The 25,063-nt window shown below is 47.3% G+C and overlaps 1 protein-coding gene across 1 annotated transcript in view; it reads left to right on the plus strand.

Moving 5' to 3' along the window:
- The window catches only part of LOC132082091 (voltage-dependent N-type calcium channel subunit alpha-1B-like), a 316,197-nt gene that overhangs the window by 117,845 nt on the left and 173,289 nt on the right, over nt 1–25,063 (plus strand). The window contains exons 4-6 of the mRNA XM_059486140.1: nt 1,063–1,154; nt 4,101–4,253; nt 10,039–10,226. Of these exons, the coding sequence (XP_059342123.1) occupies nt 1,063–1,154; nt 4,101–4,253; nt 10,039–10,226 (433 nt within the window). The remainder of the gene's footprint in view (nt 1–1,062; nt 1,155–4,100; nt 4,254–10,038; nt 10,227–25,063) is intronic.

Genomic DNA, 25,063 nt, shown 5'->3' on the forward strand with positions numbered 1-25,063 from the left:
CAAAAATGATTTTGCACACAGGGAAGAAACTCTGAGCAGAAACTGCTTCAGGTGTTGGGAAACACCAGACACCAAACTGAGGGATTTGTGGATTTATTATAGTATGTTCTGGCAGGTAATTTCCAGCATAACTGAGGGATTCAGCTTCCTCTCTCTGTCTCCTTTTTGTGCTTTCCTGGGGCACAGGGTGCAGCTCTTTAGTGCCTGATGATGTCCAGTGGCCTCATAATTGGGGATTTTCCTACAGCAGCCCTGAAATTTTTGGGAGTTAATTCCTTCCAGTGAACACAATCCACAATGTGATCACAGAGTTTAAAGCAGCTCCAATATTTGCCACCACACTTAGCCATGCTTTGGAAAGAGGAATTTGCATTTAATCTGGAATTTTGTTTAAAGCAGCTCCAATATTTGCTGGTTCTACACCAGACTTAGCCATATTTTGGAAGGAGGAATTTGCATTTATTCTGGATTTTTTTCTTTAAAGCAGCTCCAATATTTGCTGGTTTTACACCATGTGGGATTCACATTCTCTGAACCTGAGAGAAGCAGAGAACAAAAAATGATCAAAACAATTCTTGTCTCCATTGCTTCTCTCAGGTTCAGAGAATGTGAATCCCACAACACCACACTTAGCCATGCTTTGGACAGAGGAATTTGCATTTAATCTGTTTTTTTTTTTTTTTTTTCCTGTTTAAATCAGTTCCAATATTTGCTGGTCTTGCACCACACTTAGCCATGCTTTGGAAAGAGGAATTTGCATTTAATCTGGTTTTATATTTTTTTTAAAGCAGCTCAAATATTTGCTGGTTCTACAGCAGACTTAGCCATGCTTTGGAAAGAGGAATTTGCATTTAATCTGGAATTTTGTTTAAAGCACCTCTGATATTTGCTGATTTTACACCACACTTAGCCATGCTTTGGACAGAGGAATTTGCATTTAATCTGGAATTTTTTTTCCTGTTTAAAGCAGATCCAATATTTGCTGATCTTGCACCACACTTAGCCATGCTTGGAAAGATGAATTCGCGTTTAATCTGGATTGTTTTTCCTGTTTCCCTGCAGGATTCTGGCCACTGCTGGGACAGATTTTGACCTGCGGACCCTGCGAGCCGTGCGGGTGCTGCGGCCCCTGAAACTCGTGTCAGGAATCCCAAGTGAGTGTCCTGCCCACCTTGTGTCCCAGCCCAAGGGCTCTGTAGGTTTGGGGTGTTACTGCTTTTCCCAGCAATATTTTCTCCCCCTGCCTCTTTGGGGTTTGTGCCTCCTGCCCTCAGCAGGGTCTGGTTGTTTCTCATCCCATTTTGTGCTGATTTCACCTCCCAAATCTGCAGGTGAGGGGCAGGGATTTGTCCAAGCACCCTTTTGTCTTTGGGGGTGAAGGAATTCTCTGGGGAGGGCAGACCTGAGAGCTGAATTTTGTAGCTTTCAGGCTTTTCAGCTTGGATCTTCCGATGGTTTTGATCAGCTGAGCGTCCTGAGCTGGGCATCTGACCCTTTTAGTAAGGGGGAGATGGGGGTCACCATTCGTGGTATTTTCGGGGTCTCCCAGATGGACGAGGAATTGAGAATCTGACTCCATGTTCTCAAAAGGCTAATTTATTACTTTATGTTGCTATATTATATAAAAGAATGCTATACTAAAACTATACTAAAGAACAGAGAAAGGATACAGACAGAAGGCTAAAAGATAATAATGAATCTCATGACTCCTTCCAGAACCCTGACACAGCCTGACTGTGATTGGTCATTAAGTCAAAACAATTCACCTGTTGGATAAACAATCTCCAACCACATTCCAAAGCAGCAAAACACAGGAGAAGCAAATGAGATAATTGTTTCCCTTTTTCTCTGCGGCTTCTCAGCTTCCCAGGAGAAGAAATCCTGGCAAAGGGATTTTTCCAGAAAATATGACAGTGACAGGGAGAAAATAAAGGGAAAGAACAGGTGGGATCTGGCCTTGCCTACTGATTTATGCATTTATTGTGTGAATCTGAGGGGTATGAATGCTGAGTGAGGAGCTGCATCATGCCCTGAAACCATCCCAGTGCCCACACCATGGCTTTCTGCCTTTTTCTATCACAGCCACAGCTGCTCTGCCCCCAGCAGGGATCACTTCCAGGAGCTCTTTCATTCCTGGATGTGGAATAGAGAGGTTTGTACCCTCCAGCAGGAGCTGCTGGAAGGAGCTGCAGCACTGTGGATGCTCTGGTGTTCTCTGGATTCACCTGGGGGCAAGACAGCACCAACAATTCCTGAAATCAGGTTCCATTCATGGGCAGGGCTTCAATCTGAATTCCCAGCCAGGACAGATCCTTGGAAAGGTGGCATTTGTTAGCAGGTTGTCCAACAAGGAGATGGTGCTGGATGTTTTTCCCTGGACCTTTTGCCTGTGCAAGGTGTGGCAATGACAGCCTGAGGTTGTCACAGAAGTGAGGTGGCCCCTCAGAGCTGTCCCTGTCCTGCTGTGGGACATGTGTTCCACTTGGGGATGTGTCCTGGACCAGCACAACACCTCCCCACAATAATTGCTCTCAGGTTTTTAGTGATGTGGTGAAACCTGTATATTTTATAGGTTTTTTTCCATGTAATAAATGCATAACCTTGATGTGCAACCACCCACAAACAGGGAATATTCTTCCCTTTTATTCCCTTGGTGTTTTTCCTGTCAAAGAGACCTTGCTGCTTTTTTAAATGTCTGTGCCCGTCTCCATCTCACTGGTACTGTACAAAGTGGCAAACAACGATGGTCCTTCACCCCCCAGCCCCCAGGACAGGCCACCAGGGCAGCTGCAGGGATTTGTGTGCAGGTTTTTGTGAGAATAAAAACAATAATTATATGATTGCTGCTCCTGTGTTTGTTAGCTGCTTTGGAATGTGGCTTGGACATTGTTTACCAACAGGTGAATGTTTCATTGGTTGCAAGTGAATTGTTTTTAATTAATGACCAATCACAGCCAGCTGTGTGGGACTCTGAGGAGTCAGCCATGAATTTTTCATTATAATTCTTGTTAAGCCTTCTGTCTGTATCCTTTCTGTATTCTTTAGTATTGTTTTAGTTTTAGCAGGACGTTATCAGCCACCTCCATCTCCTTATCTCCCTGCCTTTAATTGAAACGAGTGCCAGGGCTGGTGACAAAGCTGTGGATGGGCAGGCTGGGTGTTTGTGCAGAGCAGGGTGTGACAGGGACAGCAGTGTCCCTTGTGGGCTGTGGGGGGAGAGGAGCTCCTGAGCAGCCCCCAGTCCCTGGCACAGGGATCACATCCATCCCTGGGGCTTTGATCAGTGACAAGATCAGCTCCTGGGACATTTCTCTTTGCCCTCACTCTGAGCTCCTCAGGACAGGTTTCACTGCAGTCCAGACCCTGCCTGATCTCTCCCAGCACCACCATAATCCTCCTTCCAGGGAAACGCTCCAGCCTCGTGTCTATAGACACAAATTGGAATTTATTTTGGCACATATCTGCAGGAGAACCTGGTGCAGCTAAATAATTGTATTAGCTGAGGTTTAATCTTCTGCTGTGGTCTCAGTTCCATTTCAGTGCAGTCAGATAATAACAGTAATAACAATTCAGCACCAATTTCTTAATTACCACTGAGTCCAGCCACGGTGTGAATTTGGTGGGATAAAGCTGACACTTCCAGCTTGTCTGGAAGCTTCCATGTCTGGACACTTCCAGCTATCTAAAGCTGAAATATCCAGCATGTAGAGAAGAGGGAATAAATTTATGTCCCCCTGCTCTACACCAGACTGGCTTGCTTGGCCCTGAGGTGTCCTAGATAGGATTCAAGGCTGCACCACAACTGCCCCAAGGACCTGGCTCAGCTCCAGGCTGTCTCAGGGCTCCAGCAGCTTCAGGAAAAACCCTCTGAAGCTTAACAAAGCACTGGCTCTGTCACCTGAAGAAAAGACACCACAAAAGGAGAACCGCCAGCTGTCTCTCCTGCTCTCATGGCAGGAAATTGTTTTATAGCACCTTGGGAAAAGCAGCATTGCTTGGTATTGCCAACCCTCAGTTGGACAGCCCCTCTCTCCCACCTTCTCTCCACTCCCAAGGCCCCACTTGCCTTCCCTCCCTGAGGTGTTTTTGTGTCCCCACAGGCCTGCAGGTTGTCCTCAAGTCCATTATGAAGGCCATGGTGCCCTTGCTGCAGATTGGGCTGCTCCTCTTCTTCGCCATCGTGATGTTCGCCATCATTGGGCTGGAGTTTTACATGGGCAAGTTCCACAAAACCTGCTTTTCCAACGAGACAGGTGAGCTCTGCCCCTTGGACCTTCCCCTCCTGCTTCTGTGCTGCTTTTCCTTTTGCCTCTTTACCCACATATTCTGAGAATTACACAGAATTTTGTGCCCACCCTACACGGACTGGGACAGATTCTCCTCTCTCTGATGCCACAGTGCTGCTCCCAAGAGTGACATGAAAGTCCTTAGGACCTCCTATCCCAAAAGAATTTTCTCATAGCAGAAGCACAGAAGCAAATTCCTGTTGTTTCTTATTAATTAATGGTGTCTGTCTAATTTTCCTTGGGTTTTGCTTCATGCACATTGAGTTTCCTGAGGAGTGTTCTGGGGACACTTTGGTGTGGAATAGTAAAAGAGTGAAAAGTCTGGGAGCAACCAAAAAATAAAAGGGCAGTAGGTGGGAGGCAAGGAGTCCTTTGATGGAGAAAGGATAAAAATTACCTTCAGAGAAGGGAAATTGGGCACTGAAGAGTAAATGACGTGTCTGCCTGTGAGTGAGTGATAGACCCCAGAAGATGGAGGTGGAGAAGGATGATCCCAGAGATTCTTGGCTGAGAAGAATCATGTGTCAAATCAGGGAATCATGGAATGCTTTGTGCTGGGAGGGACCTTAAAGATCATATCATTCCACCTCATTCCTTTATTGCAGTGTTAATATATGTTTATTACCTGATAACACACATTAAATTGTTGTTCTTGTCTCCAAACCATTGCATTTTAAGGTGCAATCGACTTTCTTTAAAACACAGCCTTGTATTTTCAGTCATTATCACTAATAGGTCTTAATATTGATTTATTTCCATGCAATGCAATGGTAATAAAAGAACCCTGCCAAATCTCTGGGCATCCCTCACGGTGCTTTCTGATGGGAGCACTTTAATACACTCAGTGTACACCGAGATTTGCAAAGGGAATTCTTGCTCATGTTCCTGTGGAATGCTGGAATAACATAAAGCAGGTTGTGAAGGAGTTGGGAGTTGTGAGAAAATCCTGGCAATTCTTGGAAGAAGGGAGGTTTTGGGCTGGATTTGTAGGAGGGAGAAGTCCCTTTGTAGGTGGTATGGCAGTGGGGCAAGGACAGTGGGGCAAGGACAGCAGTGACAGGATGGGTGTGGAGGGAGCAGCAGAGTCCGTGCTGAGGTGGAGGGGAGGATGGATCCTGAGCAGGCTGGGGTTTGCCAGGAGCATTTTCGGGTCTGTTAGACAGCAAACAAGGCAGGGGATGTTTGTGCATCCCTTGTGAGCAGGAGGCAGCTGCAGGCAGAGCCTGAGGCTCTCCCTCACGGCTGACACCTGATGAGGGAGGATTTTCATGAGGGAGGATTTTCATGAGGGAGATTTTCTGCCCTCCCCAGAGCAGTGCAAAAGGCCAACACATCCCCAGAGCCATGTGTGCTCCCCACATGCTCATCTCTGCCATCAGCAGCACTGACCAAGAGAGTGTGGGCCAGGTGTGGGGACCCAGGACAGGTTTTTGTCATGGCTAATGTCATGTGCAAGCTCCTCTTGCTGGCTGGGTGCATTCCAGCTGGAATTGGGAGCATGGCTGGAGCTCTGCTGCCCGAGCTGCATTTCATCTCTGCTACCTGGATTGCATTTCAGCTCTGCTGCCGGAGCTGCATTTCAGCTCTGCTGGCTCGTTGTGAGCTGTGGTTTGTTGTAATTGAGATGATCACAATACAAAGCAACACACTCCATTTTCAGAAGGTTTCAAACCTGTTTTTACTATAGCCTGCATGCTTTTTATGCATTCTTGCAAACTCATCAGTTTACACTTTACTAATTGGTCACTAAAGACAAACAAAGTGCTCATTGGAACAGGCAGTTGCAGGTTTCTCTTATTTCTCTTTCTTTCTTTCTTGGTTTCTGTGTCAACAACCTTGGTGGAAAATTATTTCAGGGGTGAACGTGGATCCTCTTATCAAACTTCTCTCTGTAAAACCTCTTGCACTGTGGCAACAACAACGTGTCCCTTTAAAAACCCTTTAATGCTTCCCCAATCCCAGCTCTCTAAACAGGGACATTGCTTGGGATATTTGCTTACTGTACTTGTGGGGTTCCCAGACAAAGGAAGGAATGATGAATCTGACTCCATGTTCTTAGAAGGTTAATCTCTTATACTATGTTATGTTAAATATAATATAATATAACACTATATTAATACTATATTATAAAATAATACTATATTATAAATAATATTTATAATTAATAATAATTATTATTAATTATAAATAATAAATACTATATTATAAACTTTATAATACTATATTATGTTAAAGAATACTATACTAAACTATACTAAAGCCCCTGTCTAGGCAGGGGAAGGGGCTCTGGGGGTGCTGAGCTGGCTTTGGGTGAGTTGTGAGCATCCCTCCCAGCTGCCAGGCAGGAAATGGTGTTTCTGGAAAGGAGAGGGGGCTGAGGTTTCCTGGCACTGCATCCCCTGGGAGCAGAGCAGCAGAACAACCCACAAAGCTCTTGCAAACCTAAGTGCTCCTCATCCCACAGAGGTGCATTAAGGAGCCTGGGCAGAGACCACGGGCTCCAAACCAGCCTGAGGGTGGAAATGTGAACTCATTAAAGAGATGCCTCTGGTAGGGGGTGGAAAATGGGAGGAGGGAAAGCTGCTTGTGCTTTTTTCTGTTCCAAATCCCCGAAGTGAGCAAACCCCTGGGATTTTTCCTGGAATCAGGAGCCAGAGGGACAAACTGTGCATCATGAGGGGACCAAGCAGAGGTGTCAACGGCGAGTGTTGCTCTGCTGAGCCAATAGCCTGGGTTGGTCAGCAATGAACTGCAGCACAAAGGGGTGCTGGGCACCAAAATATGGCCAAAGGATTATTCAAGGCCTTTCCCCTTCAGCCTGACTGTTCTGAGTTGGAAACATGGCATTATTGTAATGAAAATGGGTAAAACTCAGTGGCAGTTTTGCTCCAGTCTTGTTTCCCTCTCCCTGCACCCTCCTTGCTGTCCTGCTCTGCTGACACAAGATTATTTTGAAGCACCTGACCCAGCCCAAATGCCCCAAAGCTGCTCCAGGAGAGAAGGGCACCATATTTATTTCCCATTTTTCCTTGAGATTCCCCCTTTCTCTGTCTTCTCCAGCCATGAGGAATAATGTCCAGTTCTTGTCACAGTTTTAAAAAAGAAAAAATCCCCCACTCACCCCTTTGTGGTGGATGTGCAGTGCATTGTCAGAGAATTCCTTGGCAGCAAAAGGCCAAACCGAGATGAAACTGGATCCTCTTTTAATGCACACTCTCAAATGGTCAGCAGGAGCCAGCTTTGGCATTTTCTCCTCTCACCAAGCCCTTGTGAGAGCCTGTGGTGACCCATCTGGGAGCTGGAGGTTTGCCCTGCACTGAGGCATTGAGTCAACAGGAAAGTGTCACATATATATTTTTATATATCTACACACACTTCTGTCCTGCTCCACCGTGACAATTTTGCTTTCCTCCCGCAGCCTTTGCTCTGTGGAATGATTATTACTAATTTTTGTTAGTGCTGCTCCTGCTTTTCCCCCTGGTGAAATTGGATTTTGTGCTGTTTGCTGCTCCATAAGGTGTCCCTTTAAAAACCCTTTAATGCTTCTCCAATCTCAGCTCTCTAAATAGGGACATTGCTTGGGATATTTGCTTATTGTATTTGTGGGGTTCCCAGATGAAGGAAGGAATGGTGAATCTGACTCCATGTTCTTAGAAGGCTAATTTATTATTTTTTGATACTATATTATAATAAAGAATACTGTACTAAACTATACTAAAGAATACAGAAAGGATTCTTACAGAAGGCTAAAAATATAATAATGAAAACTTGTGACTCTTTCCAGAGTCCTGACACAGCTTGGCCCTGATTGGCCAGTAAGTCAAAAACAATTGACATGAAACCAATGAAACAATCACCTGTTGGATAAACAATCTCCAAACACAAATTCCAAAGCGGCAAAACACAGGAGAAGCAAATAAGATAATTATTGTTTTCCTTTTCCTCTGAGGCTTCTCAACTTCCCAGGAGAAGAATCCTGGGCAAAGGGATTTTTCCAAAAAATGTGACAGTGACATTTGCTTGCTCTGAAAACCCAGCACTGGAGTTTTCCAGCCTGCAGCACTTCCCAGCTGAGCCTGGAAGGTGCTGGGATGGTCCTGGCCATTCCTGGGGGTCCTTCCCTGACAGATTTACCTACCTTGGCCTCCTCTGGGTCTGCAGTGAAGCTCGGCAGAGAAGTACAATCCCACATGGATCCTTTTCTTCTGTTTGGAGCAAAAATGTGGAGCTTCTGGAGGAGCTGGAGTCCTTCAGTGCTGCCTTGGGGTGACACCAGGGGCTCCTCATGCAGCTGTGCTCAAACATCTGTACCAGGGCAATTCTGGGGCAGTGCACACGCCCAAACTGGCATTAGTGCAGAATGCCAGTTAATTTTGCTTTAATGCTATAGGGCAAATATTTAGCACTTTGAGGGTGTTTAAGTGTGTGCCATTCCCAAATCCCTGCTTTTACCTCACTGTTGGTTTTATTTTTTTGGATGGTGTTGCTTTATTTCAGGTTTTTTGTTGTGTTTGTTTTTTGTGGTTTTTTTTTTCATGCTGCTCTTACACCATTTCCGGGCCTCTCAGATGTACTGGGCTGTCACGAGCCAGAAATTATTTGCAGTTTGGAAGCCTCTTCTGCCAGTGGCAGAACAAGAGGAAATGGCCTCAAGTTGCTCCAGGAGAGGTTTAAACTGGAGATTTGGGGGAATTTCCTCACTGAAGGGGTGGTCAGACATTCGAAAGGGCTGCTCAGGGTGGAGTCCCCATCCCTGGAAGTGCCCAAAAATGTGTGGATGTGGCACCTGGGGACACGGGTTAGTGCTGCTGGGTTGATGGTTGCACTTGGTGATCTTAGAGGTCTTTTCCAACCTAAACAATTCCACCATGTGAGATGGAAAATAGGAATTTTGGGCACTTCAGGGATGGCTCTGCTCCACCCCCACCTCCCACAGCCCAGCAGTGTGGAAATGATCACAGGGGCACAACGACTTTTACATGTCCATAGCGGCACAAAGAAACCCAAAATGGGAATTTAATCCTCGCACTGGTGCCAGGAGGATGCAGCAGCACCAGACAGGAAATTCTCAGGATGGTTTCAGTCAGGAACTTCTCAGGATGGTTCTAAGCAGGAACTTTTTAGGATGGTTCCAAGGAGGAACTCTTCATGATGGTTCCAATCAGGAACTTTTCAGGATGGTTCTAAACAGGAACTTTTTAGGACGGTTCCAAGCAGGAACTTTTTAGGATGGTTCCAACAAGCAGGAACTCTTCCAGATAGTTCCAAGCAGGAACTTTTCAGGATGATTCCAATCAGCAACTTTTCAGGATGGTTTTAATCAGGAATTTTTAGGGTGGTTCCAGCAAGCAGGAACTTTTCAGGATGCTTCCAATCAGGAACTTTTCAGGATGGTTCCAATCAGGAACTTTACAGGATGGTTCCAATCAGGAACTTTTCAGGATGGTTCTAAACAGGAACTTCTCAGAGTGGTTCCAACAAGCAGGAACTCCTCAGGACGGTTTCAATCAGGAACTTTTTAGGATAGTTCCAATCAGGAACTTCTCAGGATGGTTTCAAGCAGGAACTTCTCAGGATGGTTCCAACAAGCAGGAACTTTTTAGGGTGGTTGCAGCAAGCAGGAACTTCAGGATGGTTCCAACAAGCAGGAACTTCTCAGGATGGTTTCAATCAGGAACTCCTCAGGATGGTTCCAGCAAGCAGGAACTCCTCAGAGTAGCTCCAACCAGTAACTTCTCTTCCCTCCCCACAGGTGAGGAGGTGGGGGATTTTCCCTGTGGAGAGGAGCCTCCTGCCAGGCAGTGTGAGAGCGGGACCACGTGCAGGGAGTACTGGCAGGGCCCCAACTATGGCATCACCAACTTTGACAACATCCTCTTCGCCGTGCTCACCGTCTTCCAGTGCATCACCATGGAGGGCTGGACCGACATCCTCTACAACGTGAGTGCTCTGCTGGGGCTGGGAGGGTTGGGTGGGAAGAGATGGTTCTGGAATTAAAAAAGTGATTTAATTTGTGTGGTTTTTACCTCCTGAACCCCTGCTTTTGAGGAGGATTGTTCCTGTTTTCCTGAGGGTCTGTTTCTGGTTCAGTCTGAGGTGCTTTGAGGGGGCAGAGTTGCTCAGCTATGGGATGAGTAGGAGCAGGAGGATGCAGCAGTACCAGACAGGAACTTTTCAGGATGGTTTCGGTCAGGAGCTTCTCAGGATAGCTCCAATCCAGAACTCTTCGGGATGGTTTCAGTCAGAAATTTCTCAGGATGGTTTCAATAAGAAAACTGAAACCTGGGTAGTGGCAGTGCAGGAGCTGGTGTCATCCCAAGGTGCTCCTGTGCTCTGCTGGGTGAGTAGGAGCAGGTTCTCACAATGCCCCAAAGAAATTCCAAATTGTACAAAATTGGGTGGCAAAAGCAACAACTCCTTCATATTTTGTACCTGGAGGTTTCCTCTCCTGACTGGATGATCAAGCTTGTAACACTGAGCTCCAGGACTGGTTTTGCTTAGTCCAGTCCAGTTTTACAAAGCCCTATCACTCACCTTCACCCCTGGCATGACTGTGGGCTGCAGAAAAGATGCTCCAGGCTGAATTCCTGCCTTCTGCAAGGCAGGACCACGACTGGCACAACCTCTTGGCTGTTCTGTTTTGTTATTCCCAATTTTACAAAGAGCAGGATGATTTCCCCCAGCCTCTGCTGACTTCCATTTGAGGGTGCAGTTTATGTGGAAAAATCCCTAAGTTGGGCATTCCTGATGCCCTCAGCCCATTTCTCTGGCTGGAGGGATGATGCTGTGCTCAGTTTTCTTCATCACAGACTCCAGAGCCCTGCTGGGCCCTTTCAGTCCTTCCTGGAAGGGTTTTTGTAGCAACAGGAAAGGATTATCCTCAGCCACAGTGAATTGCCAGGTACAATTCTGCTGTGTTTGGAGCCAATAAATGTGATTTATTCCCTTCTCCCTTCCTTGCCCAGTTCCTGCATTTATTCCCAGTCTCTGACCACTTAAAGCCATCTCTAGAAGATTTCTCCCCTCACCCTAAAGCCTCACCATACCACCTTCTCATTCAGCATTCCTGCTCCTTCCTCCTGGTGCCAAGTGTTGTAAGAAAAGCCCATTAGCATCCTGGCTGGAATTGATTAATCAATATGTGGTGCATGAGATCATCTTCTCCCAACCTGCCTCCTGTACCACATGCAAAACCCCGAGCTTACTATGGGGGTATTGATTTTGGGGGCTGATTGAAGCTGTTGTAGTTTCATTCTGGATACCCATGAATTGGGAGCAGGTGCTTGGACTGTGACAGTCCTGCTGCAGAGTGAATTTGTTGTGTCTGAGACCCCAGTTTAGGGTTTGATCTGGCAGATCTGAGGGGCTCTGGATGTCCTCACTGAGGGGAGGCTGAGTGCTTTGTGCTGTGCCATGGGACACTCAGCAGAAGGCAATGGTGCCAGGAGCCACCCCTGCCACCTGTCCCTTGTCCCCAAGGGCTGTCAGCCCCTCCCTGTGCTGCTCTGCTTGCTGAGGACTTGGCTGTGCTATTGCAGGTTGGAAACAGAGAAGGTGTGGGTGGGGAAGATCCTCTCAGTGCAGCCCTCAGCCTTTTCACAGCTTCTCTCATGTGCTGCTTTCTGGCCTCTTGTTTCTTGGTTTGGTGTCTTCTGTGCCTACTCCAAGTCCATCAAATTGAAAATAGGAGACAAAAGCCCAGATTGTGCTGCAGGAGTGACTGGAAATCCTCCATGGGGTATTTGTGGATGCATTGTCAGGCTGTGCACAGGGAACAGCAGTGAAGCCATAGAGTGATGGAATGGTCTGGGTGGGAAGGGATAATCCCATTCCAACCCCAGCCATGGCAGGAACACCTCCCACTGTCCCAGGCTGCTCCCAGCCCTGCCCAGCCTGGCCTTGGGCACTGCCAGGGATCCAGGGGCAGCCACAGCTGCTCTGGGCACCCTGTGCCAGGGCCTGCCCACCCTCACAGGGAACAATTCCCAATTCCCAATATCCCATCTAACTCTGCTCTCTCTCAGTTTGAAATCATTGGCCCTTGTTCTGTCCCTCTGCTTCCTTTTCATAAGTTCCTTCAGGCCCTGGCAGGGGCTCTGAGCTCTCCCTGGAGCTTCTCCTCTCCAGGTGAGCACCCCCAGCTCTCCCAGCCTGGCTCCAGCCCTGGAGCAGCTCCATGTTCTCCTGATGTTGAGCACCCCAGACCTGGACACAGAACCCCAAGTGGGGTCCCACAAAGGCACAGCAGAGGGGGGGGAATCACCTCCCTCATGCTGCCCACCCCTCTGTAGGTGGAATCCATCCCTCCTGCTCCAGGCAGTGCAGAAACTGCCCAGGGATGCTGCTTGGACCCTACTGGACCCAGACTGGGAAGAATCTGTAAGATGCTTCCCCTTGAATCCAGAACTGGGAGAGTGAACCCCTCCACAAAGGGAGAGTGTCAGAGGTTTTTCCTTGTTCAGGGAGCTCTGATTCACCAACCAAGCTCTCCACTCCTAACGAAAATGGGTTTTGTTAGGAAAATTTTATCAGGAGAAGTTTCCCTGTCAGCCCCAGGCTCTGGTGTCCTCAAGGAGAGCAGCATTCCCCTGCTGCAGGATACTCATCAGAGCTGAGCTGTGCACCTACTTTTAATCTTTTCCTTAATTAAGATTTGCAAAAGGCTGTGGGACCATGGGAGGCAAGATGTGGTCTGTGTAAACTGTGATTAAGCATTAGGAAGAATAAAGGAGCTTTTTCTCCTGCTAACTCATTAAAGCAGGGAAAAACACACAGTTCTGGGGCCCCAAACATAATGAGGACATGGAACTGTGGGAGCAAGCCCAGAGGAGGTCACGAAGTTGAGAACAGAGCACCTCCCCTGTGGACACAGAAGAGGCTGTGTGGAGAGCTCAGAGCCCTTCAAGGGCCTGAAGGGGCACCAGGAGACCTGGAGAGAGACTGGGGACAAGGGATGGAGGGACAGGACACAGGGAATTGCTTCAGTCTGACAGGGAGTGGGGTTAGGTGGGATATTGGGAATTAGGAATTGTTCCCTGTGAGGGTGGGCAGGCCCTGGCACAGGGTGCCCAGAGCAGCTGTGGCTGCCCCTGGATCCCTGGCAGTGCCCAAGGCCAGGCTGGGCAGGGCTGGGAGCACCTGGGACAGTGGGAGGTGTCCCTGCCATGGCTGGGGTGGCACTGGGATGATCTTCAAGGTCCCTTCAACCCAGACTGTGATTCTATAAATGCTCCTAATCCTGAGGATTAGCTGAGCCACTCCTTCACCCCTCCCGTGAGTGCCACCACCACAGCCTGGCTCAGGTTGGGGCAGATTTGTCCCCCTGCTTGTACAAACCCCTCCCTTGGTGCTGCTGGAGCAGCCAGCCCTGCTGGGACTGAAATCCCTGTGCTGCCAGGCAGTCTGGGACTGAGACCCATTAGGGGAAGGCTGAGGTTACAACTTCTGCCTTAATGGCCCATTCATTTCCTGCTGCAAAACGTCTCGATTGATTGTCCTGCATCAGCAGGGCTCTGCTCTCACTCCCCTCCTCCTGCTGCACTGCTCTGGGGGTGCTTAGGGCAGGGCTTTACTGGGATGTCGGGTGTTGTATTTGCAGGGACCCTCATGGCAGGGAAGAATCATGAATCTGACTCCATGTTCTCAGAAAGCTAATTTATTACTTTATAAACTATAATATATTAAAGATATATATATAGTATACTAATATATATATATAAAGTATACTAATATAAATATATTAGTATACCATAATACTATACTAAACTATACTAAAGAATACAGAAAGAATTCATACAGAATGCTAAAAAGATAATAATGAAAACTCCTGACTCTCTCCAGAGTCCTGACACAGCTTGGCCCTGATTGGCCAAAGAGTGAAAACAACTCCCAGCAGAATGCAATGGAACAATCACCTGTGGGTGAACAATCTCCAAACACATTCCACATGAGCACAACACAGGAGAAGCAAATGAGAGAAGAATTGCTTTCCTTTTCTCTGAGGCATCTCAGCTTCCCAGGAGAAAAACTCTTGGTGAAGGGATTTTTTTTGTGAATGTGACATCTGGGAGCAGTCACTGGGTGGGATGTGCTTCACCAGTTCAGCACTCACTGAAATCTGGGAGGTTTTGCTCTGTCCTGAAAGCAGATTGGAGGCTGAGAAAGTTGGGCTGTGATGGCACCAGGCAAACTGAGGAGTTTGGTGTCAAGGCTGTTCAGGAGAGAGGGATGGGGTTTGATGGCTTGGCTCAGGTCTGTCAAAGTGAGGGGTTTGTTGTGAGGGATTATTCAGTCATTCCCAAAGGATTCAGGTGACTTTAGAGGTGGTCCAGATTCAGCTTTCCGACAGATTAAGAAACTCACAGCATCAAAGTCTTCAGCACAGCCTTGCCGTTGGAAACCTACCTTGTAAATATTCACTCCTTGTCCTGTGATAAATTAAGGAATTAGGAGAGCAAGAAGAAAGCAGGTTCACAAATCCCAGTCCATTTTTACCATGCTGATCCACTATTTATACTTCCAGAGACTTTTCCTTTTAATTGGGGCTCATGAAAGCTTTCTAGCAAGGCTTTATCTGGGAGGTGATTTATGCTTGAAGCAAAGAGGCTGAATCATCAGTAGGGTGAAACACTTCAGTAATAAGCTGGGGAAAAGAACTTCCTGCCTCAGCAGCACAAAAGCATTGGAATAATGACTCCAACCAAGCTCATCTGAGAGCTGCAGGTTTGTCTCAGCTGTGCTTGTTTGTGCTCAAAAGTGTCCAAGGACCAATAGGTGGTTTAGGAAAGCTGGTGATGAGGAAGAACATTTTTCCAGCAAGTGGAGTATCTCCTGCTAATTCCAAGCTTCAGCATCATCTGGGAATGTATTAAAATAGAGCAACCCAGCAGTCTTCCTCAGGGTGAAAGCCCAGTGCTGTGGCCAGATTTTCAGTCCAGCCCAGTGCAGACAGGTCAGACACTCCTCAAGCATGGGCAGAGCATTTTCTGGACTGTGAAATTAGGGAAGAGTCTGCTACAGCACGAGCTCACTGTGGGGAACAATGCCACTTAGGGGGCCACATGCCCTAGACCTGACTTTGTGCAGCTGGGCCTACCCCAGTGCCAGCTGGGCTGGTGGCAGCAGCTGGGTCTCTCTCTGCAGTGTGAATTCAGCAATAATTGGGTTGGTGCAGCTGTTCTGCATCTGGTGTGCTGGTGCTGGGGCAGTCTCTGCTCTGGGCTCTCTGGTTCTGGGTGGCCCTTTGAGCTTGTGGTGTTCACCTGGAGCACCCCACTGGCCTTGGGGTGACATGGGACACCACAGGTTGCTGCTGAGGATGGCTGTCTTGGTTTGAACAGACAGGTGTCTGCTAAGGAAGGCAGGAGGCTCCCTTGAAATAGAAAATGGAACCCCCCCCTTCTGAATTATTATAATTTTGAAATTAAGGGGCTCTCAGGCAAAGATATGAGACTAAGAATAAGGGTTCTGTACTAGGAAAATTAAAAATAAAAATGCAATAGTACAAAACCACTACTGCCAGAGTCAGACCATTCCCTGCCCCCTGTGTGTCAGGGGGTGTCCCAGCCCCATCCCAGGGGGGCTCAGCCCTCCTGCAGTGCCAGCTGTGGCTCTGCTGCAGCAGGGATCCTGCACAAGGGGGGAGTTTTCCTCTGCAGCTCCAGGGCTGCTGCAGATGGGCCTGGGCTCCCTCTGGCCATGCAGGGCAGCAGAAAGCTGCTCCTCTGGCAATGCAGGGGGCAGAGGCTGCTGTGCTGTGCCAGGCTCAGATTGGATCCAGGCAGGAATGCTTGGCTCCTGCCCTGGGCGCAGCATCTCCCCATGGGATGCTGGCATTGGATCAGCCCTGCAGGGACACTCAGTGGCCATGGACAGCAGAGATCTCCTGGAGGGAGGGTTGGCTGTGGGAGAGAGAAAGAAACAACTGCCCCATGGACAGCAGAGAGCTGCCCCAGCTCTGACAGATATACAAACCCCCAGAATAGAATACACACCCTCTTTGTTATGTCAATTTATTCATGAATTTATTCATTATCCCCATGAAGTGTCTGGATGTGCTGCATTTGTTATCATGCTTTGAGCAGGGCTCTGGCAGTACCCAGGGGCTGCTGGAGCTGGGGGATGTTGGTGCTATTGAGGGAGAATATTCCAGTGATGGACTCCAAGGGCAGAGTTTGGGTGCAGAAATCACTGTGCTGGGATGGGGGGAAGCAATGGCACTGCTCAGCAAGAGAAGCTGTGGTGCCCTGGGATCTGAGTCCTCCTGAGCCCTGTTTTCCCTCCAGATCTAGTTTTCAAATCAAGATAATTTCTGGATCATTTTAGATCCTCTTGTTTACATGCTTGGTGTTTGTGAATGACAGTGATTCATCTATTGCTAATATGGGCTCTGTGGAGGTGGAAAACATTTTCAAGAGGCAATAGTACAACTCTACTTTCCTTTGCTGAGCAGTAATTCCCAGTTTTGCCCATGCAAGAATATTGCAATGCTGTGATGGCTCTGATGAGGGGAGAGAATGATAAATCTGACTCTGTGGATATCAGAAGGCTAATTAATTACTTTATTATAATATATTATTTTATACATCTAAAACTGAATCTGCCAAGCACTCAACCCTGCTCACACCGCAGAGAATCTCGTGACTGTCAGGCAACACACACACACACTTGGCCCTGATAGCCAGGGAAACAAAACATCTTCACTTTGGGTAAACAGTCTCCATATTGCATTGTACCTTGGCACAAACACAGGCACAGCAAATGATAAGAATTGTGTTTCTTTCTCTGAGGTTCAGAGAATGTGAAACCCAGAAATATTATTGAGAAGAATTGTGCCTTGATTTTCTCTGAAGAAGAGAAATGTGGCTACGCAAGAACCTTATTGTCCATCATCAAACCCTCCTCTGGTTGCCATGGGAAGTTCCCCTTCTTTTGCAAAGTGAGAAAAGCCTGAAAACTTCTGTGCCTGCCCATGAGTTCCTCAATCAAAATAATTCTTTAGCTAGGCTGAGCCTAAGCATTCCTTACAGAGAGGAGCCAGCTGGGAGCTGCTGTGGAGCTGGCAGTGATGAGTTTGGAGCTCAGAGCTTTCTGTGGGATCCCCAGGGGATTAGGAAGGGGCTGGGGGCTCCTTGCTGTCCTTCAGAGCCAGCACGGTTTGCTCTGCTCTGTTCCCTCCGTGAGGTGCCTTTGATGTGCACCAGGAGCTTCCAAAGAATTGAGAATTGTGTTTGTGGACCCAGAAAATCATGGGTCAAACGTGCTCCATCTGGAGCTGTCAGAAAGCTCAGTGCTGACTTTCAGTGAGCTGAGCTTTCACCTTTCATCTTTCCAGGAGTTCAAAGCTCCACAGTGGAATTTGCTTTGCAAAGCGGGGGCTTCTTGCAGGAGAGCAGAAATGTCAAAGTGCACCCTCGCTCTCGTTTGATCTTAATGGCAAGAGATTTTCATGTTTCTTCCATTTCCTACTGACAAATATTAGTGTCCAGTGGGTCTTCCAAGACTGTGGACTGGGCCTAACTCAATGTGCTTGTGAGTAGGGATGAACAGTTCAAACAAGATATAAATCTACCTTAAATTGGATCCCAACTGGAACTTTACCCTCCCTGCATTAAAATACCTTATGATTCATTTGGTATTTTTCATTCCTTTTTGTGTCATTGAATTTCTTTATTCTTAAGATACAGAAATGAAAGGCTAGGATATAATTGTTGTTCCATTTTCAGCCCAATCCAGAGATGGTTTTGTTGGTGGGATGTCACCATGATATTTTCTGAAAAATCCTCTTTGCCCAGGATTTTCTCCTGGGAAGCTGAGAAACCTCAGAGAGGAATGAAAACAACAATTATCTGATTGCTGCTCCTGTGCTTGCTGCTTTGGAATGTGGCTTGGACATTGTTTACCAACAGGTGAATGATTGGTTCCATGTGAATTGTTTTTAAGTAATGATCAATCACAGCCAATTGTGTCAGACTTCCTGAGTCAGTCACGAGTTTTTCATTATCATTCTTGTTAAGCCTTTTGTCTGTATCCTTTCTGTATTCTTTAGTATAGTTTTAGTATAATATAATATAATATAATATAATATAATATAATATAATAGCCTTCTGAGAACATGGAGTCAGACTCATCTCTTCACCTCATCCTGGGGACCCCACAAACTCAACATCTTTGAATTTCTTTATTCCTAAGATACAGAAATGAAAGGCTGGGATGTAATTGTTGTTCCATTTGCAGCCCAGCCCAGAGATGGTTTTGTTGGTGGGATGGTTTTGGGGCTGTAGGGGCAGAAGAGACTCTGCTGTCCCAGTTTGGAGAGCTCATATGTGTCTTTTTGGGGTGTTTCATAGAATCATGGAATGGTTGGGTTGGAAGGGACCTTAAACCTCCTCTCATTCCACTTTCACCATGGGCAGGGACACCTCCCACTGTTCCAAGCCCTGTCCAGCCTGGCCTTGGGCACTGCCAGGGATGCAGGGACAGCCAGAGCTGCTCTGGGCACCCTGTGCCAGTGACAGGTTTATTTGTGAAGATCAAACCTGTGACTCTTGGTCTCCATTGCTCCCAAGTGTGAGCTGGGGGATCCAAGGATGTTCCTCAGGAGGAGTTTGGATGTGACCAGCACTGGTTACCTGGATCATGAGGTGATTTCCTGAGCAAACAACTAGGTTGGGGTGTGAGGGTGCGGCTTGGATGTGCTACAGAGAACAGAAGAGAAATAAATAACACAGAGCAGATCCCCTCAGCTCAGACTTGGATGAAGGCTCCTCTTTGCTCCCTGGCTGAGATTCCTCAGGGCTCAAGAACCTCCACACCTTAAGCGCCTCTGAAACCCGCCAGATAAGGCTCACAGGTGACTAAATGTCCTTTTGCTGGCCCTTTGCTCAGATTGTGGCTTTGGGGGGAGGTTGCACTTGGCTTTGCTCATGGGGACTGTCACAGCTGATTTGGTGGCACAGTGACTGCTCCAGCAGAGCCTGTGGGACTCTGCAGGTGACACTGGGACTGCTCTGTGCCACTGGTGGGACTGGTGGCACTGAGATTGCTCTTCTCTCCTGGTACAATTAGGAGCAGTTGTTCTGCTCTCTGTTAGAAGTGACCTGAAGCCAAACCACTGAATCCCAGACCCACAATTGCTGAATATTGAGAGGAGAGAGAAGAAATGTTGTGTTTGCAGGGGTGTCCTGGGACTGGCAGCAGCAGTGTCTGTGAGGAGGTTCAGGCTCCTGTGAACACTCTCTGTGCATGATCAGTTCTCCTTGTGAATAAATATTGAGAAGCAAAGCTGTTTAACCAGCAGAAGTGTGAGCAGGCAGCCAAAGGAAAAGCTGCTGAAGGGTTTTCCTTTCATTAACAGGGAAAATAAGCACAAGGAGAGGCTTTGTTTTGCCACTCTGAACCCCACAGCACATTTCTGATATGGTTCCTTTGTTGTTCCTGTCATTTCCAAGGATCAAGTTTTGCTCCAGGTGAATGTGGGGTGTCAGAATCCAGGGTTGGAAGGGACCAGCACTGGGAAAGCAGAGCAGGGGCTGGGCCAGGCTTGGCATTGAGAGCTGCACCAGAGCAAGCTGAGAACAAGAAGGGAGCTCTGCTTCCCCTGGCACACAGCTCAGGATTCAGCTGGGTCTTTGAAGAGATGGAGATCAGGGAATCACAGCTGAAAGGATGACCAGGACTGCTCAGGACACCCCAACAATCCCTTCCTGGGATCCCTGGGAGTGTTTTCCAAATGCTCTGGCAGCCTCAGGGCTGTGCCCATTCCCTGGGGAGCCTGGGCAGTGCCAGCACCCTCTGGGGGAATCCTGAAACAAAGCACATGTGGGAAGGGAGGAACCAACAGATGAAAAATGAATGCTGCAACATGCAATGCCCACAGGTGTGTGAAGGAATGTCACCATGGCTTTGTCTGCAGCAGAGCCTGTTCTGATCTCTCAGCTTTTCAGAGCACACAGCATCTGCCTCACAGCTGGGCGACAGATCTGGTGTAAAATCCCCTCCAGCCCTGACCTGGGGAGATGTTACCCTTGGGATTTGCTGCTCACCAGTGCTGAACCTCTCTTGTCACTGTGCATTTGCTCCTGGAGATGCCCAGGCCCCTGCTGGGGACAAAGCCAGCAGGGCACGTGTCACATGCTGGTGTCGTGCAGCTGTGATGGAGATGGGAGCTGAGCTCCTGAGCTGTGCCACGAGGTAATTGTGCTCTCTCTTTCTCCCTGCAGCTTCATAAAGAGGAGAAAAATCTCCTAATGCTGTTAGTGCTCAATTGCACTCGCTATCGAGTTAGGGTGATTTGAATTTGCTAATAAGAACCAGCCACCTTCGGCGAGCACATAAATGATAATTCCCAGCCTGGAGCTGTGGGGTTAATGTTGATTTTGTTGGTTTTGTGGCTCAGTATCACCAATCATCTGCAGGAAAGTAGGGCAGTGAAGGCAGAGTTTGGAGCAGGAGCCAAGAGCCTGGCAGCAGCTCTGAGTGCAGGGCTGGTTTGTGAGGGAAAGGCTGGTGGGGAGGGAGGGAAAAACCTCTCCTGTGCATGGGGGTTTGTAGAAGGGGTACTGGAAGGCAGGGACACACTTAGGGGTGACCAAACCCTTGCACAAAAACCCCAAACCAGTTCAGCCCAACGATTCACTTGAGCACAAAACCACAATGGGAGCTCTGGATGTGTGGAACCCATCCAAACAGAGAGAACCTGTAGTGTTTGCAGGGATGCCCCAGCAAAGGCAGGAATGATGCACCTGACTCCGTGTGCTCAGGAGGATAATTTATTATTTTATTATACTATATTATATTAAAGAATACTATACTGTACTAATTAAGAATACAGAAAGGATCCTTACAGAATGCTAAAAAGATAATAATGAAAACTCGTGACTCTCTCCAGAGTCCCGACACAGCTTGGCCCTGATTGGCCAAAGAGTGAAAACAACTCCCAGCAGAATGCAATGGAACAATCACCTGTGGGTGAACAATCTCCAAACACATTGCACATGAGCACAGCACAGGAGAAGCAAATGAGATAAGAATTGTTTTCCTTTTCTCTGAGGCTGCTCAGCTTCCCAGGAGAAAACCTTGGGTGAAAGGATTTTTTCAGAATGTGAATGCCACAAGAGCCCACATGTGGCCTGTGTGCCCCCCATGAGCCCCTTACACCCCTGCTGTTGGCACACAGACATTTTGTCAGTTGAGATGTGCATTTCATCCATGTTTCCTGCTGGATTCAAGCTTCCTCCCTTCCATTATGTTGTTACAACCTGTGGTTATTTTGAGTATCAGACAGATTTATTGTTATGTAGAAAAATCAGTCTTTTAGGTCACCCTCCATTCACTTAGCTGATCACTGGTGTGTGACAGACATCTCAGCATCTCAAATTTCAGAAATTCTTATGTAAACAGACTCAGCTACCACTCATTTGTGGAAAAATATCCAAATTTTTCTGTGCCTTAAACCCCTCCCTGGAGCTCTCTGCTCTGAACTCCCCTGAGCACCAGATGGAGTGGATTTCTCAACTCCCTTTTCCCCAGGGAGAAGCCTCACTCCAGGCTTTGGAACACCAAACTTGCTACCAATGAGACCTGGTGGGATGTAGCAGTCCAGGAGCACAATAAATTGGTGTGAGCATCCACGGATTTGTAGGAAAAATCCCTTGTGAAGCACTGAACAAGCAGCACAAGCTTCTGTGAGGGGAAAGCGCGTGGTGAAAGGAGGAATCTGCACAGCTGATGGATCCTGTGTGAGCTGTCAGCACAAGAGCCCTACACCAGCCCCAATTCTGCCCATTATTGCTGCTTTCCTCCTGGGTTCTGGAGGGCTGCAGACCCTGTTTGAATCCCCAGCTCTTCTAAGGGATGCAGGCTTTGCCTGCTTCCTCCTCTAAAAGGTTTGCAGAAACCCAAAGATGCTGGAATAGGAAATGTGTGGAGTAAGCCTAAGGCTGAATATTTGGAATATTTAAATGCCAAGAGTGGTGCATGTTTGTGCCCACGTTTGTTTCCATCCATCTGGGAACACAGCCTAGCTGACCCTGTGCCCCATGTGGGCATTCCCTCCAAACTGTGGGAATCCATAAAATCAGAGGGTTTTGGGAAAGCTGCAAAAGGCAGCCTCAGAGGCAGCAGAACTGTGATTAGAGCTAAGCAGCAGCCATGAGATAGGTCAGCAGAGAAATTATGTAAAATGTAGAAAAACAAGGACAAATAGAACAATGGTCTGTGCATTAACACTTGTCTAGAATAACTCCCTAAGCTACAGAACAGTTTATCTAGCAAGATATTAGAAAGGTTGAAGCTTAATAATGGAACTTTGTGCATTGTGTTTTAAGGCTCACAAGCAGGTATTGTATTTGAAATAAGCAAGCATTGTTTAATCAAAGGTACATGTACTTAGAGTGCTTGGATAGAACTACTGTCAGTGTGCTTTGGCTTTGTGTGATTGGCCAAAAAACTTTGAAAGTAAGTTCTAACATTAGGTTCTTGGTTTGCTGCCAGGGATGTGAGCTGATGGCATCTTCTCATTGTCATAACCATGTAATGAGACTGATGCTGGAAAATCAAACAGCTCAAGGCATGTTCCCAGCAGCCCTGTCCTGTTTGTGATTTGTACACAGACACCAGCCAGTGATACATGCCTGAGAGGATTGAGACATTTCAGCCCTGCTCCAGCAAATTACCCTGCTCAGAACAGCCCTTGAGCAAATGTGTGAGGCTGAGCAGGAGCTGAAGCACCTCCCTGAATCTTCTGGGGTTTATTTAATGTCTCAGGGAAGATTTATTCCAAATGACAGCAGGGTGGCCACCTCCAGGTTTAATAGGAGACATTTCAGATATTCAGCAGGAGAGTGACATATATCAGACAAACTTCAAGAGTCTCTTCAAGGCAGCAGTTGCTCTCTGAAAAGCAGTGAAACCTCTCCAAACAGCAGCACAACCGTGGGGGCTTGCCAAGAAAAAAACCTCCAGCTGAAGAAATCCACTTGCAGCTCAACAGCATGAAAGCAGCGAGGGTACAAACAGCCCTGAACATGCCTGGCAATTGCTTCCCTGCCCAGGATGAAAAAGGCATCTGAGTGCTTTCAGATCATGCCAGTGCTCTGCCATCCCTGCTGCATCAGGGGCTGCAGTGGCACAGAGTGACACAATGGGTCTGAGAAAACCCAAAGTGGAAGTTCCACTTGATTTTGTAGTTGTTGAAAAGACAGGTGTCTGCTAACCAACCTGGCCCCACTGCCAGGGATGGTGTGTGAAAACACAAGAAAGAATAAAGGTGTTGCTGTGATTAAAAAATGGGTTAAAATTTTCTTTTTAAAGGCTCTGTTCTACCAGGAACTTTATCTTTTGGAGAAGAAACAACAGATTGCCTGAGAGGTGGTGGCTGCCCCATCCCTGGGAGTGTCCAAGTCCAGGTTGGATGGAGTTTGGAACCACCTGGGGTGGTGGAAAGTGTCCCTGCCCATGGCAGGGGGAGAGATGAGATGGGTTTTAAGGTCCCTTCCAACCCAAAATATTCTATGATTCTAAAATCCAGCTCTTGCAGGGGAGGAAAATCACCCAGGAGCTCATCCCAAAAAACACCCTGAGTGTCCCTGCTCCTTCTGGGGCTGGTTTGTTTAACTGGTCTGTGGCAAAACCTTTGATGTTCATCCCTGTTCCCAGGTTGTTTCCTCCTCCTGGAACCCAGAGAGGAGCAGCTTTGAGCTGGGCTCATCATTTTTTACAGGCTTAATGAATATACACTGTAGTAAATATTTTCACACTTCAATTTGGAATTTCACAGGCAGTTCTCATTCAAATTTGGAACAACTTGGCAAGGCTTTTAGTTAGGAAAAACCCTTTTCTTTCCTAGAGCAGAGTACTTTTTATTTAAAATGTCTTCAGAAAACCTTATGAAATGTCTTTAGATGGAGCCAAGAGGATCATGCCCAACTGATTTTTTGTTCTGTTTTGTCTGAAGCAGGGAAATGGGAGGGATAAAAGACCTTTGGAATCTTGTTCTGAGTAGGAATTGAATTGACAAAGGGCTCTTGGGCCTGGGGGCTGTGCTGTGCTCTCAGTTCTGCAGAACTGAGCTCTCAGCTCCAGCTCCTGAGCCGTAGATTTATTTACAAGGATATTTTTTGCTCATAATTAAGGGAAAGCTGAACTGCTGGAGGTGTCTCATTAGAAGATAAGAATGAGAAGGTGGCCTAACCGAAATAAATCGATACTGTGCTCATTGCCAGTCCTCTGCTGGAGAATGCAGGTGTGCAACAGCCCTTGGTTATGATTTCATACAACGGAATCAAGGCTTTAATTCATTCAGCCAATTTTCTGCTGCTGGAAACTTCTTGGGAGTATTTGCTGGTGATGTTTACAGGGAAAATCAGAAAGAGTCTGGATCTGCATGAGGATGATGAGGAGGCCTGTGCATTATCCTTAGGGCTGTTATTTGCAATAACAACATAATTTGGGCCTTGCCCCACAGTTTCCTCTGCTCAAAGCAGCAAATGCTGGATTGTTGGATTGCTCTGGGAATTTCTCTGTGTCTTTGCTGACCAAGGGGCTGCAGGGCCCAGGAACTGCTGAGTGGCAGGAAAAGTTTATTCTGCATCTACTCACTAGACCAGCAAATCTCTGTGTGGGTCTGGATGCAGACACAGGAAATCTCCTGTGTCCCTGAGCAGCCAGAAGAGCGGGCTCTAAATCTTTTTCTGTGTTTATACATTTATACCCAGGGGTATTTCTCCCTTCTCATGACTTTCAGAGCACACTTGGGGACAGCTTTGACTCCTCAGACA

The sequence above is a fragment of the Ammospiza nelsoni genome, chromosome 20, assembly GCF_027579445.1.
Source record: "Ammospiza nelsoni isolate bAmmNel1 chromosome 20, bAmmNel1.pri, whole genome shotgun sequence".
Classification (NCBI taxonomy): Eukaryota; Metazoa; Chordata; class Aves; order Passeriformes; family Passerellidae; genus Ammospiza; species Ammospiza nelsoni.